The 19884-nt window shown below is 40.9% G+C and overlaps 1 protein-coding gene across 4 annotated transcripts in view; it reads right to left on the bottom strand.

Moving 5' to 3' along the window:
- Positions 1–15724, bottom strand: part of TRIM44 (tripartite motif containing 44) — a 198634-nt gene extending 182910 nt beyond the window's left edge. For all 4 annotated transcript variants that reach the window (XR_283882.5, XM_065528322.1, XM_005578182.4 and 1 more), the window contains exon 1: positions 14718–15724. Coding sequence is in view for 3 of the 4 variants with exons in the window: in XM_065528322.1 (XP_065384394.1) it covers positions 14718–15386 (669 nt within the window). In the remaining variant the exon portion in view is untranslated. The remainder of the gene's footprint in view (positions 1–14717) is intronic.
- Positions 15725–19884: the final 4160 nt, after the last annotated feature.

A 19884-nucleotide genomic window follows, 5' to 3' on the forward strand; every position in this document is an offset into this window, starting at 1 on the left:
ACAGCCCCATTCTCCACATAGGAACCAAAGAGAAGTTTTAAGAATATAAATCAGATCATTTACTCCCTTGCTTAAACAGTCTATGACTACTTAGAATAAAACCCAAAATCCTTACCACAGCCTACTTGGTAATCTGACCTCATCCACTACTCAACCCCCACCCCACCCCTACTGATTATACTCCAGCCATTCATTTTATCCCCTTAGTAAACTTGTTCTATCTCAGGGCCTTTACACTTGCTATTCCCTTCAGTTGAACCATTATGCCTCTAGAGCTTCTCATCACTGGCTCTAACTATACCCAGGTCACTAGTTCAAAAAGTCTTTGGATCCTTAAAAAGCTTCCCTCTCATTCCCACATCCCAGTCACTCCCTATCTCCTTCCCCGGTTTGTTTATTCATAGCACTTATCATTATTTAAAATATTACTTATTATTTAACTTGTTTACTGTCTGTTCTGCTCAAAGATTATAAATTCCATGACTTAGAGTTGCTTCTTGTTGGTTCCCTACTGCCCAAAATACTCCACCTGGCAAATTTTAAGCCTTCGATAAATATATGTTGAATAAATAAATAGATCAAAAGAAAATAACATGCCACTAACTTGGAATAATATACAAAATTATCTTAAGAAATACTATACTTCAAAGAATTGTGGTGAACATTAAATGAAAAAATATGCAGAAAGTTTAGAGAAGAGGTACAAGCTAAGTTCTCAATAAATGTTAGTTATCATTTCTGTTATTGTTATTATTAATTAAATAAAAATACTGAGTGACTACTAAGTATCAGGTATTGACCTAGACAAGTGCTGAATAGAACAAAATAAAAAAAAATCGGTTACTAATTAAAATTATATACAATATATAGAAAGAAGACCAAAGAGAAGGGGAAAAGTAGTTTTAGGATATTCAGAAAGTATTCATTCATTAAATACCTTCATACAGAAAATAAACATAAGGATAATGTACCAGTACAGCTTGGCTTAAATATGAGAGGGAGTAATCAAATTTGTAGAGGCAAAATGGAATGATGGAAAGAATATGTACTTTGTCAGGCCTGGATTCAAATCCCAGTATCCCAGTCCTTACACTTGCTAGCTAAGTAACCTTCAGCAAAATTTAACCTCTTTTGAATTTCCTCATATATAAAATGGAAACATAACAACACAGCTTACTGTGGAATTTTATTAAGAAACAAATGAAACAATATATGAAAATGACCTGGCCACTCAATAAATGACAGCTATGTTATTTTTCTCATATATCTGGAAACAGAGACTCAAAACTCAACAACAGACAAAAATTCCTAGACTCTCTTGGTTTTATAACCTTGGCCAAAGATTAGCATTTTCATTATTTATACACATGAAGTCAGAGTCTACCAATCAACACAGGTTCGAGCCTGCCAGGGTTCACACACACTCAAAATTGAGAGGAAAACAGTAGGGGTGCCTATATAAACTTAACCTTACATCTCTCCCCATGACTGCCTACTAGAAAGAAAATGAAGGTTATTTTCTAACCAGAAAGTGAAGAGTATATTGTCCCCACCTCCCCTCTGCTTCTATAAAAACTTCCCACAGTTCAGAATGTAAAACAGAATTTAAAGAGGACAACCAGAAAGACTTGTGAACCTAAAATTAGACCTACCAGCTGTGTTTTGGTTAGCTAGTGCATAAGGCATCAGCAGGACACTGAAATATACAGAAGCCTCTTCTCTAAAGGCAAGTTTTTCTCCAGCCTATCTACCCACCAGATTAGAGCAGGCAGAAGGAACAGAAGGAGAGGGGGATGAACAGTTTGCACCCAAGAAACTTGGTGTCCAGAACTTCTACTGCTGCCAGACTAACTTGTCTGGAATGGAACTCAGAATAGAACCTTAGATGGCTTTATAACAGTAATAAGAATAAGAGCAACCCATTGCTGAGGGCTTATGATATTCCAGGCACTGTGCTAAACTCTTTACATCTATGATCTTGTTTGTTCCTAATGATAACTCAATAGGGAGAAACAATTACTTAACTCATGTTACAGAAGAAGAAACCAAGACTCAGAGGCTGAGTGAATTACTCAACATTATACAGCTAGTAGGTGGAAGAGCTAAGACTCAAAAACAGACTGCAAAGCCAACTGGGTCAAAGACTGTTTGGTCCTTAAATATTCTCCCATTTTTCCTTAGTAAGAGAATCTCGGTTTTTAGCTGGACACACTGTGGCCTGGAGAAATGACTGTTTCCCAGCCTCCCTTGCAACTAGGTAAGGCCAGGGAATTGAGTTCTGGCCAATGAAACATAAGCAGCAATGTGTACAACTTCTCAAGAGTTCCCTTTAAAATAGAGGGGTGTGCCCAGCCAGGTGCAGTGGCTCACACCTATAATCCCAGCACTTTGGGAGGCCGAGGCGGGTAGATCACGAGGTCAGGAGATTGAGACCATCCTGGCCAACACAGCGAAACCCCGTGTCTACTAAAAATACAAACATCAGCTGAGCGGGGTGGCGGGTGCCTGTAATCCCAGCTACTTGAGAGGCAGAGGCAGGAGAATCACTTGAACCCGGGAGGCGGAGGTTGCAGTGAGCTGACATCGTGCCACTGCACTCTAGCCTGGCGACAGAGCAAGACTCTGTCTCAAACAAACGAACAAACAAAAATAGAGGGGTGTGCCCTTCACTTTTCTATGTCTGTGATTCTGGAACTTGGAAATACTAGCTGGACCTCCAGCGGTCATCTTGGTCCATGATGCAGTAAGGATGTCAGAATGGAGCTGAAAAGAGCCTACATTTCTGGTAACTTCATGGTTCTGCCACGCCAACCTTAGACTGCCTACACCCAAAGTTATTTTACGTGACAGAGAAATAAACATCATGTGGGAGTAGTTATTTTGGATTTTTCCAAATTATTTCATTATTTTAGATGCAGTCAAATTAATCCCAATGTAAATACTGATATATAACACCTATGCAATACTCTCTCAGTTCTTCATTAATGCCCTGGAACTAAACAAGATTATTATACTTCCTATCACACATTTATCACATATTTCATGTTCATCTACTATCCAGCAGGCGCTGTGCTAGGTGCTGGGAATACAAAGATGAGTAACATATAGTTCTAGCCTTAAAGAGTTTATAACCCACCAGTGAAAGACATGGAAAGAAATAACATGACATAGTACACAGTATCTAGTGCTACAATAAATGTTCACAGGCTGTTACAATGGGAACACAGAGAAGGATACCTCAAAGCCTATATCTACCTAGTAACACCCTATCCATCTTTCAAGGCCCACCTCGAAGACTCCTTCCTCTAAGAATCTATTCCTGGCTGCATGCCCTCCAGTGATATCAATTTCTCTTTTCTCTCCACTTCCATAGCATACTGTTTGTACCTTTTCTCTAATACACACAAATAAGCATGTGAAAAGACTATCTTTTCTATTGCGCTGTAAGCTTGCTGAAGTTGGAAACTTTGCTTATTCTTCTTAGTATCCACCACACAGTTCATCATAATAAACGCTCCAAAATTATTCAGATGAATAAAATTAGTTTAAAAAATAACATAATCAGTCTCTAAAATGAAAGCTAGCTATATGTTATAGTTTGGACATATTATAATGAATGTATTTGCTAATCTTCTTATTGATGTTAAAAACCAATTATTACCTTACCAAAAACTAGCTAAACCCATCTGAAGTGGGTTTAATATATAAATGTTCAACAAAAATAATCTAGCACATTACAGTATACATCAAAGTCACTGCCCATATAGTTATTTGCTGTAAATTGTGGATTGAGCCTTTGGTAGATTTTGCTTGATTGGTTGGTTTTGGTTTTTTCATTCTTGATCAGTTTTCTGACACTTAAAAAGGGCATCAACATTGACTTTTTTTGCACCTGATGCAATGTTGGTTTGATCCTATCATAGTGATATGTACACACACACACACACACACACACACACACACACACACACACAATTCTCTCTCTCTCTCCCCCACCCACACACACGAGATTCAACTCTCCCAGAGTCAGGCTTCTGCGTTTCTTACCCCATTCTCATCTCTACTCCCCATATCAAGACTAAAGCTTTTGTTTCATCCACTGTCTATAATACATCTCCTATTCTGAAAGGTCCATAAGCATCTGTGTTCCTTACTGCCACCTAACAAGTTTAGCCCCTGGTTCTATTAAAACAAGAATAAGAGCATGAAACTGGGCTGGTCCTCCCAGACTGAACTATAACCTCAAGCAGAACACATACGAGGCACTGATACAGATGAATCTCTGGCTTCTCAGACTTGGGTTAGATGCAAGGGGAGGGAAAAGGTGGGTATGTCAATGAAGAGGCAGGCAGGGCAACCTCCATGTCGAGAGTTGTGGTCAAGACAATGGTGACAGAGGCTCAAGAGTCCTTTATCACCAGAGAAGCCTAAGAATAAGCCTACTGCATCAGCAATCTTACCCAAAAAAGCAATTGCCTAACAGCATAAAATGCCTATGAACTCATCCTATTTTGACTGAAAGGCCAGAAAAGAGAAAAAGAGGGCACCAGACTTTTGGGAGAGAGAGTAGAGAAAGCCTGGATCTTTACTCTCGAGTGGACTGTTCAGACCACTGGCTAAGCACTCTGGTTCTTTAATGAAGCTCCATCACCATCAATGTTGAATCCCCTAAAAAATCTAACTAATGTAAAAGGGATTCCCATAATCTCATATTCCCTCCATAGAGCAGTATTTTCATCTGTGCTAACAACACATTCAAATGCTAGAACAATGCCATTCTCTCATTTACAGAGCCAACTAACCCTTCTATGAGGAGTTGTTCAAATAAACCAAACCAATTGTCTCTGCTATGAATAAAATCACTGGACTCTATACAGTAGCATCAAATGGTAATACAACAGGAAAATTTCCCTAGAACTTCACAAGATGTCATAATTCACGTCCCCACCCAATGTCATATGCTCAGAGATGCCTTCTATAACACATCTTATCAAAAAGTAACCTATCCTGCCACACCAACTCATTCTTACATTATCATGATTTATTGTTTTCATAGCACATAACACCATCCAAATTACTCTGCTATTTCTTTCCCACTGGAGAGAGTGAATTCCAAAAAGCTAGAGCCCTATCTGTCTAGTTCACTGCATACTTTCAAGACTTTTTACAGGTTAAGAAAGTACACTTTGATTGGAAATCCCAGAACTGCAGGCCTCACATAAACTTTCTACAGAACTACGCAAGGGTGGCTCCAACTAATGACAGCATGCCATTCCCTTTACCTTGGTCTTACTTTTGTCTTATTCTGTACAAATAAATAAGACACTGGTTGAACCACTATGTATGCCAGTGCTACAAACTCTAATTAGAAGTGACCTGTATCTCTTCAGCAAGAACAAAAAATTAAAAACATAAATAGATACATTACAGCAAGCCTTCAACCTTCTGTCTCCCTACGAAAGCTTCTTCTATGAGCTGACTGAAAAGCCAGATTCACTGACCCCTATGGAATACACTACGGCATACCTCCAGCTCCTCGAGAATCACAGCTCTTTGAGCATATACTTATATTCTTCCATCCACCCAGATACCAATGTCTCCTCAGTCACTCCCCAAGCAGTTGTTCCTCTTATCACTTAACCAAACATTCTTCCCAAACACCCATCTTAAAAGCAAAGGGTGTGGCTTAAAAACCTTCGGATCTGTCTTTAGAAAAGCCATGTTAAGAACTCCACAGATGCTATATATTTACTGAATTCTGCCAACCACTTCTCCCTTTGCCACTTTGTAAGACTCTACCTTTTCTTCAGGTGATCTTGGGGTAAACTAGACAAGTGGTCTTCAAACCACAGGACATGACACATTAGTGTGCCATGAGATCAATGTAGTGGGAGGGTCCAGAATTTTTTTTTTTTAACAGAATAGAAGAGAAACAGAACATATATGTAGTAAGGCAAATGGTGTCTCATTTGAGTTAACGGGGTATGTCTGGTGAGTGGCTGTGTGTATAAACGAGATCACAGTATAAAATATATTTCCTCTACTGTAGGTTGTGTTCAAAATAATTTTTAAAAATACTAGACTATTGAGTATATCTAAAGCACTTTTATTTCAACATAAAAGTTCATTAAATGTAGCTCTGAATGCAAATTCCCTTGACAATGTAAGAATTTTTGTATGAATAAATCCATAAGCCAGATCAAGCTCCTTTGTCAGATCCAGTGACCCATTTTCGTAGCCAGAAATTATGGTCAGAGTAAGAGAAACACACATATGTGAGATGACAAGTCATGACTCGGTAAGAAGTCATAAATTGGGCTGCATAACTATTTTTCTATGATAAAGCTAAAGACTAGGCTCAGTTCAAACTTGGACCCACAAAATCCCCTGGAGACCAAATGCCACAGACCAAAACTGTAATACAGCAACATCCAGGAGAAAAGAAAGAACAGTACTTCAAGTGACTAAGTGATGATCTTGTCCCCTCAAGATGTTCACTCCCTATCAGGTTGTCTCCATCCCTAATCCCCTCTCGCTGTAGGATCACCCTGTTTTTCTGCTCATTCTGGCCTACTCTGAAGTTTGCTTTTTCTCTAAATGTCAGCAGACTTTGGCAAGAACTTGGCCTTCTACTGCCAATACCAGCCACTGACAGCCTGGTTAAACACTGAGGTATCAAAACATAAATTGTACAAATTCCTCTCAATTCTAAACTTGTATAATTAGCCTCTTTATATTAATAATAAAAAGAAGAGCTAACATTTAGTGAGCACTAACAATGTGTTAGGCATTGTTAAAGTTTCTTAATCACCCACAAAGTAATTTCATTCTCACAAAAGCTCTATTTTATTTCTTATCATTATGCCCATTTTAGAAATACAGAAACAAGGCCAAACTATAATATAACTTGCCTAAGGTCAAAAAGTGGTAGAGCTAGCATATTTCCCGTCCCTTTCTAATCCTGTATTATATTTTACTTTTCATTTATAATACTTATTACATGTTGATTTGCTTATTTGTTCTTTCCTACTTCCTTCCAATAGAATGTAAGCTCTGACAAAAGTACAGACTTTCATTTTGTTCACTACTATATTCCTAATACTTAGAAAGTATCTACACTCAGTTGATTCTCAATAAGTACTTGCTGAATGAATGAATGCAGTATAATAACGATCCTCTTCTTTTGTCCATCATCCCACTGAGTCACTTTTACTGTTCCAAGATATTCTCTTGCCAATAAGTAAATGTTCATTGCACTCATAACATTTGAAACCAGAGCTGCCATCAAGCTCCTATCTTTATTGAACCAAAATGAGCAGTTTCTCACCCTAGCTGCCTAACAGAGCAAATGCCATGCTCTTTCTGAGAAGAATAAAGAAAATATTACTCCTGTCTCTACAATTCCTTCAAACACAACATCTGGCATTAAATGAAAAACTGTGAGACATGACAAGAATCAGAAAAATGTGGCCGGGCACGGTGGCTCACGCCTGTAATCCCCAGCACTTGGGAGGCCAAGATGGGTGGATCACGACGTCAGGAGATAGAGACCATCCTGGCTAACACGGTGAAACCCCATCTCTACTAAAAATACAACAACAATAGCCGGGCGTAGTGGCGGGTGCCTGTAGTCCCAGCTACTTGGGAGGCTGAGGCAGGAGAATGACGTGAACCCGGGAGGCGGAGCTTGCAGTGAGCTGCGATTGCGCCACTGCACTCCAGCCTGAGTGAGCGAGACTCCGCCTCAAAAAAAAAAAAAAAAAAAAAAAAAAGAATCAGAAAAATGTAACATACAATCAAGGATGATTTCCATAAAGATCCAGAGAAACAGATCTCTTAAAAAATAACCAAATTAACATTCTAGAGTTGAAAAACACGGTATCTTAAATGAAGAATTCAGTGACACTCATGGAGTATTTCCAGCTGCTATACATGAAGAATGAAGCGAATCTATGGAGTGATTTCCAGGACATACTAAGTGTAAAAAAACAAAGCATAAAAGAATATTATATTCTCCCCAAACCTTATAACTCCAGTTTCACCATGGGAAAAAAACACCAGAGAAATCGAAATCAAGGAACATTCTACAAAATACCTCACTAGCACTGCTTAATACTGTCAAGATCATCCAAAACAAGGAAATGTGAGGTCCCGGATAGAATCGTGGTACAGAAGTCATCAGAGGAAAAACTAGTGACATTCAGTAAAGTCTACAGTTCAGTTAGTAATGTTCTAACATTAGGATAAGCAGAGTGCACGAAGCAGTTTTTGATCTAAGAACATATACTGAGCCCAAGAAACTAGGCTGTGCATTTGGTTAGTAGAAAGTGAGGTGTGAGGGGAGTATGGGATAACAGAAAGCAAAGCCTATGGCATGCTCAGAGTAAAACATTTAAAGGACGGCCAGGCGGTGGCTCACACCTGTAATCCTAGCACTTTGGGAAGCCAAGGTGGGCAGATCATCTGAGGTCAGGAGCTCCAGACTCACCTAGCCAACATGGTGAAACCCGGTCTCTACTAAAACTACAAAATATCAGGCAGGCGTGGTGGCGCATGCCTGTAGTCCCTACTACTTAGGAGGCTGAGGCAGGAGAACTGGTTGAACCCAGGAGGCAAAGGTTGCAGTGAGCCATGATCACGCTACTGCACTCCAGCCTGGACAACAGAATAAGACTCTATCTCAAAAACGACAACAACAAACAAACAAAAAACCATTTAAAGGAGATCCTTTCTGGCCTATAATCCCAGCACTTTGGGAGGCCAAGGCAGGTGGATCACCTGAGTTCAGGAGTTCAAGACCAATCTGGCCAACATGGTGGAATGCCATCTCTACTAGAAATACAAAAAATTAGCTGGGCATGGTGGTGGGCGCCTGTAGTCCCAACTACTCAGGAGGCTGAGGCAGGAGAATCACTTGAATCTGGGAGGCAGAGGTTGCAGTGAGCCGACCGAGATGGAGCCACTGCACTCCAGCGTGGACAACAAGAGCAAAACTTCGTCTCTAAATAAATAAATAAATAAATAAATAAATAAAGGGGATCCTTTCCATATAGACTTGGGACCCTCTCACTTTTTCACCCCGCTAAAGCATAAAATCTCAGAGTAAAAGCAAACTAAACTTGTCACTACCCAAACATCTAAAGGGGAAGGTAGAGAGGTAAACAAAACAGAGAGGGGGATAAAATGAAAGAAAGTCTCTAAGATGTGGGCAAGGTCCTCCTGAAAGTTTGGTCCAAGAAACCTCAAGAAATTAATTTAGTAGAAGGGGATTCTAAACAAGTTGTACTCTCAGGCCTTAGCAGAATCAAATTCAAATCCTCTCTCAAAGTATGCAGCTTCATGCAAGATTTGGAAAAGTACCATAAGCAATTTTTAAAAAGCAATGAGAAGCTACACAGCTACACAGAACCCAGCACAAAAAGAAATAAAAACATGAAACATGAAAAAATAAAAACAGCAGCAGAAAGAGGTCCACAAAGTCTTCACACACTAGAATTATCAGAGGCAGATTATCAATCAATATGCCTACAGTTCTTAAAGGAATAGCTAAGACAGCTACAGAAAAAAAAAAAAAGAATATGATTCACAAATTCATACTAGCACATTTGAAAATTTAGATAAAATGGAGAAACGTCTGAGAAAATGTAACTTATCAAAACTAACCTAAGAAAAAATAGACAACCTAGACAGACCTATGACCATTAAAGAAATTGAGTCCATAGTCAAAAACACTACATAAAACAATTACATTACTGGGTATATACCCAAAGGAATATAGATCATTCTATTATACAGATACATGCACATGTATGTTCACTGCAGTGCTATTCACAATAGCAAAGACATTGAATCAACTTAAATGCCCATCAGTGATAGACTGGATAAAGAAAATGTGGTACATATCCCATGGAATACTACGCAGCCATAAAAACGAATCAGATCACGTCCTTTGCAGAGACATGAATGGAGCCAGAAGCCATTATCCTCAGCAAACTAACGCAGGAACAGAAAACCAAATGCTGCATCTTACAACACATGGACACATGGTGGGGAACAACATACACTGGAGCCTGTCAGTGGATAGGGAGTGGGAGGAAGGAGAGCATCAGAAAGAACAGCTAATGAATTCTGGGCTTAATACCTAAGTGATGGGATGATCTGTGCAGCAAACCAGCATGGCACACGTTTACCTATGTAACAAACCTGCATATCCTGCACATGTACCCCAGAACTTAAAAGTTTAAAACTAAAAATAATAAAAAATGTTGGGGATGTTAAAAAATGTAAACCAAAAAACAAACAAACAAAAAACACAAAACACCAATAATAAACGAATAATAAACCAACTCTCCCTTCCCCCTTCACTGTCTCCAGGAATAGATGGCTTCCATGGTCAGTTCTACCAATCACTCTAGGAAGAAATATTTCAGTCTTTCACAAATACTTCCAGACTATTAAAAGAGAGAAAGAATATATAAGAAACACTACACTCTGCCTCAGACTATGAAGCCAAACTTTGATAGCAAAATCTCACGAGAACAGTAAAAGAATAATGATAGGCCAATTTCTTCCATAAATATAAACGAAAAAAACTACATAAATTATTAATAAGCCAAATCCAAAAACATGAGGCTACTTCAACTTGACCAAGTTGGGTCAAGGAAATCCCAGAAATGCTAGCCTTTCTGCTTTAATTATAAAATACGACAATACAAAGAGATGAAAGTAAGACCATATATACGCACACACCTCTATTTGCAGAAAGAAACACCTGAAGGGTAACCAAAAAACTAATAAAAACAGTTACTGGCCAGGCACAGCAGCTCACGCCTGTAATCCCACAGCTGTAGGAGGCTGAGGCGGGAGGACTGCTTGAGGCTAGGAGTTCAAGACCAACTTGGACAACACAGCAAGACACCCTCTCTACAAAACAAAAAATAAATAGAATTAGCCAGGCATGGTGGTGCACACCTGTAGTCCTAGCAACTCAGGATGCTCAGGTGGGAGGATCGCTTAAGCCCAGGAATTTGAGATTACAATGAGCTATGCTCCCACCACTGCACTCTAGCCTGAGCAAGAGTAAGATCCTGTTTCTAAGAAAAAAACAAGTAGTTACCAACAGCTGATGGAAGAATCAGGTAAAAAGGGCAAAGGCTTTTGAGGCATGTGAACATATCACTGATTTTTAAATTTAACTTTAAAAGATCAATTAATGTAATTCATCATCATAACACAGTAAAAAAGAAAATCACATGATCATCCCAAAAGATGCAAAAAAAGCATTTGATATTAAGTAATGAATCAAAATTCAGAAAAACTTAGCAAACTAGGACTAGAATTTTTTTTTAACTGATAAAACATATCTATTTTCAAAAACCATAGACTGTATCACTTATTTGTGCAATGTTATCAATTATTGCTAGATCACGAACAAGGCCAGAATATCTATCAATCACATCCATTCAACATAATCCTGGGGGTGCTATCCAATGCAGTAAGGCAAGAAAAAACAAATAACAGGTATAAGGGTTGAAAAGAAACAAACAAAAAGTATCTCTCTTCACACATAATATAATCATGTATGTAGAATAAATCTACAGATAAATGATTAGGATATGTAAGATAATTCAGCAGCTAGATTACAAAAAAATCAATACATAAAAGTTAACCACATTCCTATATACAATTAGAAAACAAAACTTAAAACCATTTATTTTTATTTTAGAGACAGGGTCTTGCTCTGTCGACCAGGCTGGAGGGAAGTGGCAGGATCATAACCCACTGCAGCCTCAAACTCCTAGATTCAAGCAATGCTCCCACATCAGCCTTCCATGTAGCTGACAGGTGTGAGCCACTGTGCCTGGCTCATATTTTCTACAATACTATAAAATCATTTTACAACGATGTGAAAAATCTTTCGGGAAAAAAAAAATAAAAGTTTACTGCAAAGCAATAAAAAAGACCTAAATAAATGAATCAGAAGACTTCATGTTGTAATGATATTAATTCTCCCTATATTGGCTTATAAATTTAATACAATATCCAAAAACACTCCTGCAGGCTTTTTAATACTATGACTCTAAGAAATGTAAAGGGCCAAAACTGGCCAACACACTCTTATGAGACAAGATGGAAGTACCTGCTTTACCAGATATTAAGACATATTATAAAGGGATGGTAACTGAGAAAACATGCTGTTCACACAGGGATATACTAACAGATCAACAGTAGAGAACAGAAGAGCCAAGAAACACATTCACACACATTACGGGCACTTGATATATGACAGGTGGGACAGCAAATCAGTGCACAAAGGAAGGGCTTTTCAATAAATATGCCAATAGTAATTGGCTATCTGTATGGGGAAAAAATGAAATTGAGCCGCTAATTCTACTACACAAAAATCAATACTAAGTAGAACAAGACACAAAAAGCACTAACCATAAGGAAAAGTATCGATAAGTTTTACCACATTAAAATGAAGAGCTTCTATTCAAAGCACAACTTTTTTAAAAAGAAGAACCACACAGAAGATATTTGCAACCCACACAGAGTACAACAACAACAAAAAAAATCAGAAACAAATATATAGCTGGGCATGGTGGCTAATGCCTATAGTCCAAACACTTTGGGAGGCCCAGGTGGGCGGATCACCTGAAGTCAGGAGTTCAAGACCAGCCTGGTCAACATGGCAAAACCGTCTCTACTAAAAAAAAAAATTACAAAAATTAGCCAGGCTTGGCAGCAGGTGCCTGTAATCCCAACTACTCAGGAGGCTGAGGCAGGAGAATAGTTTGAACCTGGGAGGCACAGGTTCCAGCGAGCTGAGATCTAGCCACTGTACTCCAGCCTGGGCAGCAGACCAAGACTCCATGTCAAAAAAAAAAAAAAAAAAAGAAAAGAAAAGAACAAACATATATAAAAATTCAAATAATGAGAAAAGGACAACTCAATAAAAAAAATGGGCAAAAGAACTGACTAGGTACTTCACAGAGAAAATACAAAAGATCCTCAAAGTCATTAGTAATAAGAGGAGTGAAAATTAAAACCACAATAAAATACCATTACATATCCACAAGATTGACAAAAATTAAAAATACTGTAACAGCAAGTGTTAAAGATACAGAGCAACAGGAACTCTCATATACTCTTCATAGTGATTCAAACTGGTACAACCACTCTGGAAAATAGTTGGCAACATGTAGTATTACTGAAGATATGCATAGCCTCTGACACAGCAATTTCACTCCTGCGTTTATAGGCCACTTAAATATATGTAAATGTACACCAACAGACAGGACCAAGAATATTTACACTGACATTATTTGTAAGAGCCCGATGCTCCCAAACCTGGGAACAAATCAAATGTCCATCTATGACAGAATAGGTAACTTATGGCATATTCATAAAATGGAATTCGATATAGTAAAGAAACTGAATAAACTACAGCCACTCATAGGATGACTCTCACAAACACGATGTTGAGAAAATGAAGCAAAACCCAGAAGAATGCATGATAAAAATATTATACCCGTAGTGTCAAGTTCAAATAAGTTTAGGAATGCATACATATGGAGTAAAAGCATAAAGGTAAGCAAGGAAATGATCACAAAAGTCAAGATTATTCTTACTTATGCAGAAGAGAGATGGTTATAATTGGAAAAGGTATGGGGGAAAGGCTTCAATATTGCTAGCAATGTTCTATTTCTTAATCTGGAGACTACCTATTTTTTAATTATTTTTTAGACTGTAAGTTTTTACATACTTTCTGAATGTGCATTTTACAATTATAAACAGGGACTAAAAAAGGGAAAACCTAATAAAGATGAGCTTCATTCTCTAAGTATTTGTTATCCCAAAGCCAGCTATTCCCTATTCAGGAAAGCAAAAGTCATCATAATATGACAATGCTCGCTAATACAGATTACTTAATCAACTGATCACTCCATTCAAAATTTCCCCCCTCCCTCCCCGATTAACACCAGCAGTTTTTCTGAATGATAGTAGATATCCACAATATAAATAAAAGGCGCATCGTCTGCAAATTCATTCATTCATTCAACAAACATTTCCTAAGTGTCCACTGCCTGGAGGACCAGTAAGGTCCAAGACAGATAAAGATCCAGACAGAGGACATGGGAACTTCCACTCCCACCCCAATTTGGCCTCCATCTTCTTACCCTCCTTTTCTACTAAGTTTCAAACACGAAGAATCTAAAATGAACTCAGGGCACATATGAAGTTACTATTAAACTATTGTGTTATTCTTTTCAATGCAGACGTACCACCTGATTGGATTCATGTGGCAAAATCATATTTCCCATGTTTTCAAGTAGGCAAAAAGATTGCCTTATCAAGAGCCCTAGCACAAAGCACCAGTTTCAACAATAGTGATGCTGTGGAAACTGGCCTACGTGGGGTCAAAACTCCCAAGAAATGCTTTACCTGGAATCCACAGACCAGAAACTTGCAATTTTCTAGAAATTGTATACTAGATTTTGTGTGTGCATGTATTTTCTCAGGTGAGAGTCCAGAACTTTCATTAGATTCTCAAAGGAGTTCAACCAAAAAGGGCGAATAAGAACTGCTCCCAAAAAGTTGGAAAGACTAGCTTCTTAGGGACACAGTGAAAGCGAATGTGGTTACAGTCAGGCCACCTGAGCAGAAACCCAGGTGTTCTGACCCCTAGGCTTATGCTTTGAAGGCCCAATACTTACTCTTAATTCTTCAAAGGCTTCGTCTAGGGTGGAGAGTTGGTGGCCCTGGTGAGCCCCAATGACTGGACACAGGACACAGATGAGCTGCCTATCTTCCTGGCAATAGGTGCTCAAATCGAGCCCATGGTCCGGACACTTCCTCTTGGCCACTCTCTCTGCTTCCATTTCTATTTCTGGGTCAAATTCACTTTCTGCCTCAGTTTCTCCCTCCGCCTCGGATTCCCCTTCTTCTTGGTTGTCTTCTTCGGCCTCGCTTTCTTGCTCATCCTCCATTTCTTCCTCGCTGTCTTCTTCACTCTCCTCATCGCTCTCATCCTCACTCTCTTCCTCTGTCTCACTCTCTTCCTCTGACTCGCTCTCTTCCTCCGACTCACTTTCTTCCCCTGCCTCGCTTTCTATCTCCCTCTCCTGCTCCACCTTGACCTCCGCTTCTTCCTTCCCCGCCCCCTCTCCGTCAGCTGGCGGGGTCCAGGCCTGGGCGCCGTGGACGTATTCGGCCAGGTGGTGACTGAGGAACTTCTGCCTGTGCGCCTCAGCGTGGCGACGGCAGTAGCAGAAGCCGCATTCTCGGCACACTTCCTCGGCCCCCGGAGCCTCGTCGGGCTCGCACTCGTCACACGTGCCGTCGTGAGGCAGCTCCTCGAAGGCCGCGCCCACTCCGGAGGCCATGTGGTTGCTGTGACGCGGTAAGGCCTCGGGGCCTCAGGGCTCGCCGCCCTCCGTCTGCGCGGCCTCCTCACTTCCTTCTCCCGCCCCGGGTCCCTTCCTCGGGAGTCGCCGCCCGCCTGGACCGCGCCGCGTCTGGAAGCGGGACCTGGGGCCGGGGCAGCCCCTGCCCGGGCGGAGCAGCAAAGAGCCTTCCGCTGGCTCGGCCTGCTCCGCTCTGTCCCTGAGCTTCCTCTGCCGCGCAGGGCACTTCCGGCGCGGGCACCCGGCGCCCCCGTCGGCCCCCGCGTGGCGCCGCCCGCTCAGCCTCCCGCTACTCGGGCGAGATTGCTGCTGCCGCTGTCCCCCGCGCCGCCCCGGTTCCACTTTCCCTTTCCCCGTCAGGAGGCCTCCTTTTACTTCCTGAGTCATTTAAAGTGGCAATGACCCTTTTCTGCTTTTCCCGCGGGGCTCACCTCCGCCGCTCCAAATCTCTGCGTACCTTGGAGGAGGAGGAGGGAGAAGGAGGAGGATGGGGGAAGTCTCTTACTCTCTCCGGAGTTGGGCTCCACCTCCCCCATTCCCTCCCTGGAAGTGTCAACCTGAGTTTTCAAGGCCACTAGGCTGCTGTCCCTGTGCATTTCAGTCTCTCTGTGTCAATTTGTCGCCGCTTGTCACAGTCCCCAGTGTTCTGCAAGGTGCCAGGACAGTGTTGTTTACCAGACTGAACCTGACCTCTTGGGATTTCCTGAGTGCGGAAGGGCTATGTTTGTTCTAGGCTCGGGGAATCGGGGTCAGGATGAGCAAACAAACATTTTCGATCCAAAGCAATACTGTGCTTTGTCTATTTGCATTCCTGCCTCCTAGGATCTCAGAACTTCTGGAGTGGTAACCTCTGTGCGGTTTTCTGAGAGCTGCCTTGTGTTGGGCAGAGATGTCAAGTGAAGTGAGGTGGGGAGAGGCAGTATTTGTCGAGTGACAGGTCCGGGTTGCAGTCATTTTCCTTTATGTAAGGTGTCCCTCTAGATTCCCATTAAGAAAACGGAAGGAAACTGTTGTTTATAAAGCAGTACTGTAGTGCCAAGAACCCGGCTACATCTTTTTGTGGCTCTTTGAAAGCCGGTTTTGGAAGATCCTCTGCCCGATGGTCCCCAAATCCTGGTGCCACTACCTATCAGTTTTATGACCATGGACAAGTTAATTCATCATATTCTGTTTTCCACTTTTTAAAAAAGATGTAAAGTGAAAAGAACGGTAAATATGTACCTCATGGGATAGTTTTATGGATTAAATGTAACGATGCTTGCACTGTAGAATATTCACTAAGCTTTCATTATTATTTTTGGCACAAATTGTATTTCGTGCTCACAATGCCCCTTTGAAGGAACATATTTTACACACACAGGGCATTTTCGGCTGGCTGCTGGTAATGTAGGCAAGTCCCTACCTCTACCCCATATCCATGTTTCTCCGTTCACAGGAGAGTTTTTGTTTTGCACTGTATTTGAGAGAGGGAAAATTAAGTTTTTATCTAGTCAAGGGAGAGGCTGAGGTGTGTTAAGAAGAATGAAGGGGGATAGAATGGTGTCTGTCTTACATTGATTCCCTTAGATGATTTTGAGTTAGAATTTTCAGATGCTTTCCTCAAACATACCAGGGGATGAGGTGGGGTAAAAAAAAAATTAATAGTTTTTAATGTCTCCATGGATAATGTATGCCTAATCTTTGTGCAGCTTTTGTTAGATATTTAGTTTTTAGAAACCTTTCTTTTTAATCTCAGAACAATTCTGTAGAATGTTGAAAAAAAATCAGGTTTATTTTGTTCCAATTCCATACACATTTCTGTTTTCCCCTGGCTCATTTCTCTGGAAATTATTTCTGTGTCTGCTTTTGAAACATGAGTTGATGCACCATTCCGAAAAAAAAAAAAAATCAACTAATGTCAACTCAAACATCAACACTAATATACCTAGTGAGAAGTGTGCCTTGCTTGGTTGTTTCTACTCCCGCCCTCCCCCCCGGCTTAAAAGAAAACAACTTAGCCTTTACAAACATAACGTTCTCACATTTAGAAAGTCCTTCAATGAAAATAATTTTTAATGTGTTTTTTTTTCTTTTTTTCTTTTTTCTTTTTTTTTTCATGACGGGGTCTCTCTCTGTTGCACAGGGTAGTCCTCCCAAGTAGCCTCCCAAGTAGCTGGGACCACAGGCATGAGCCACTAAGCCCCACTACTTGTTTTGGTATTTTTTATAGAGACAGGGTCTCACTATGTTGCCCAGGCTGGTCTTGAACTCCTGGACTCAAGCAATCCTCCCACCTCAGGCTCCCAAAGTGCTGGGATTATAGGTGTGAGCCACAGGCCTGGGCTTTTTAATATCTTAAAAGGATATTGTTGTATCCAGGGTCTTTGATGGTGGGAAGAGGAGTCATGTCGTCATTATTGTTTTAACGTTTTTTTCTTCCTAATGTTACTTGACAGAAAGTTAAAATATAATACTGTGCAGTTCAGTATCTGACACTTCACATTTCTTCTTTGAGCACTCTGTGGAGAGAGGGTCTTAGAGGCAGGCAGATTAAACTTTTTTTTTTAAGATGGAGTCTCGCTCTTTTGCCCAGGCTGGAGTGCAGTGGCACGATCTTGGTTCACTGCAACCTCTGCCTCCCGGGTTTAAGTGATTCTCCTGCCTCAGCCTCCCTTGTAGCTAGGATTACAGGTGTGTGCCACCATGCCCTGCTAACTTTTGTTTTTATAGTAGAGATGGGGTTTTGCCATGTTGCCCAGGCTGGTCTCGAACTCCTGGACTCAAGTGATCCACCTGCCTCGGCCTCCCAAAGTCCTGGGATTACAGGTGTGAACCACCGCACTTGGCTAGATTAAACTATTAGAAAGGGACTTCATAAATTTCTGGTGACAAGGTGTGGCAGACTCAGTGAGGCAGATCTCTGTACCCCTCTGCACAGAAATCCCAACCATCTGATTACCAAGGAATTCGTCTCTTTGGGAGTGTCCACAAATAGCACCCTTGTTATATTAACCTATTGCTACATAGAAAATGACCTCAAAATGTAGCAGCTTAAAACAATATACATTTATTGTCTCACATAGTTTGAGCCAGGACTCTGGGAGTGACTTAACTAAGTGGTTCTGACTTAGGGTCTTTCAGGAGATTTTGGTAAAGATGTTGGCTGTGCTATAGTCACTTGAAGGCTTACCTACAAGCATAGAATTTGCTTCCGAGATGGTTCACTCACATGGCTGTTGGCAAAAGGCCTCACCACTTTCTATACGGCTGCTGGAATGTCCTCAAGACAGGGCAGTTGAATTCTCACAAAGCAAGGGATCCAAGAGAGGGCGAGATGGAAGATGCAATGTCTTTTATGACCTAAGTTCAGAAGTCACACACCATCATTTCCTACATAGCTTATTGGTTACAGAGATTAGCTCTATTCAGTATGGGCAGAAATTCCCCAAGGGCTTGAATACCAAGAGATGGGAATCTTTGGGGCCATCTTGGAGGTTGGCTGTCACAGTCTGCCCTTTGATCACCAATGATTCACGTATCTCCCAAATGCGAAATACACTCACTTCTTCCCAAGGTCCCCAAAAGTCTGAACCCATTACATTATCAGCTCAAAGTCTGAAGCCCTGTCATCTAAATTGGACCAGGTGTGGATGAGGCTCTTAGGTGTAGTGTTTTAAGTGCAGCTCCTCAAGTATAGTTCATTTGAATGTCTGTGTCTCCCACACCCCAACATGCAATGGTGGGACAGGTTTAAGATAACTGGTACAGGCTGGGCGCAGTGGCTCATGCCTGTAATCCTAACACTTTGGGAGGCCGAGGCGGGCAGATCATCTGAGGTCAGGATGAAACCCCATCTCTACTTAAAAAATACAAAAATTAGCCGGGCGTGGTGGTGCATGCCTGTAATCCCAGCTACTTGGGAGGCTGAGGCAGGAGAATCGCTTGAACCCGGGAGGCAGAGGTTGCAGTGAGCTGAGATCACATTGCTGCACTCCGGCCTGGGTGACAGAGCAAGACTCTGCCTAAAAAAAAAAAAAAAAAAAAAAAAAGAGAGATAACTGGTACAAACAAACAGTCCTGTTCAAAAAGGAGGAAAGACCAGAGGCCTGAGAAGTCACTGGGCCATAGAATCCTTAAATCCAGGTAGACACATGTTGGAAGTTGTTTGATTAGGGTTCAAACCTACTCCTTGTTCAGGAATGACTCCCCGTGTCTTTTATTTCACCCGTTGAGCTCTTGATACCACTCTGAGTCATCTTTCCTTTTCCATTAAAAGTAGTTCATGTTTGCAGCTGTGTAATTGTATCAGTTTGCTTATTGCAAGTAGAATTTAGGAAGTGCAAAGGCTACTTTTCATTTTGTACTGTCTCTGTGTGTCCATGCTGGCAGTGCTTCTGCCAAAGAATTGTTTTGAAAACTTTGTGAATCTTCTATAAATTGAATTGGGGCTCACACCATTGGACAAAAATTACACCTACAGCTCTTTTCAAGATCAACC

This window comes from Macaca fascicularis, chromosome 14 (assembly GCF_037993035.2).
Source record: "Macaca fascicularis isolate 582-1 chromosome 14, T2T-MFA8v1.1".
Taxonomy (NCBI): Eukaryota; Metazoa; Chordata; class Mammalia; order Primates; family Cercopithecidae; genus Macaca; species Macaca fascicularis.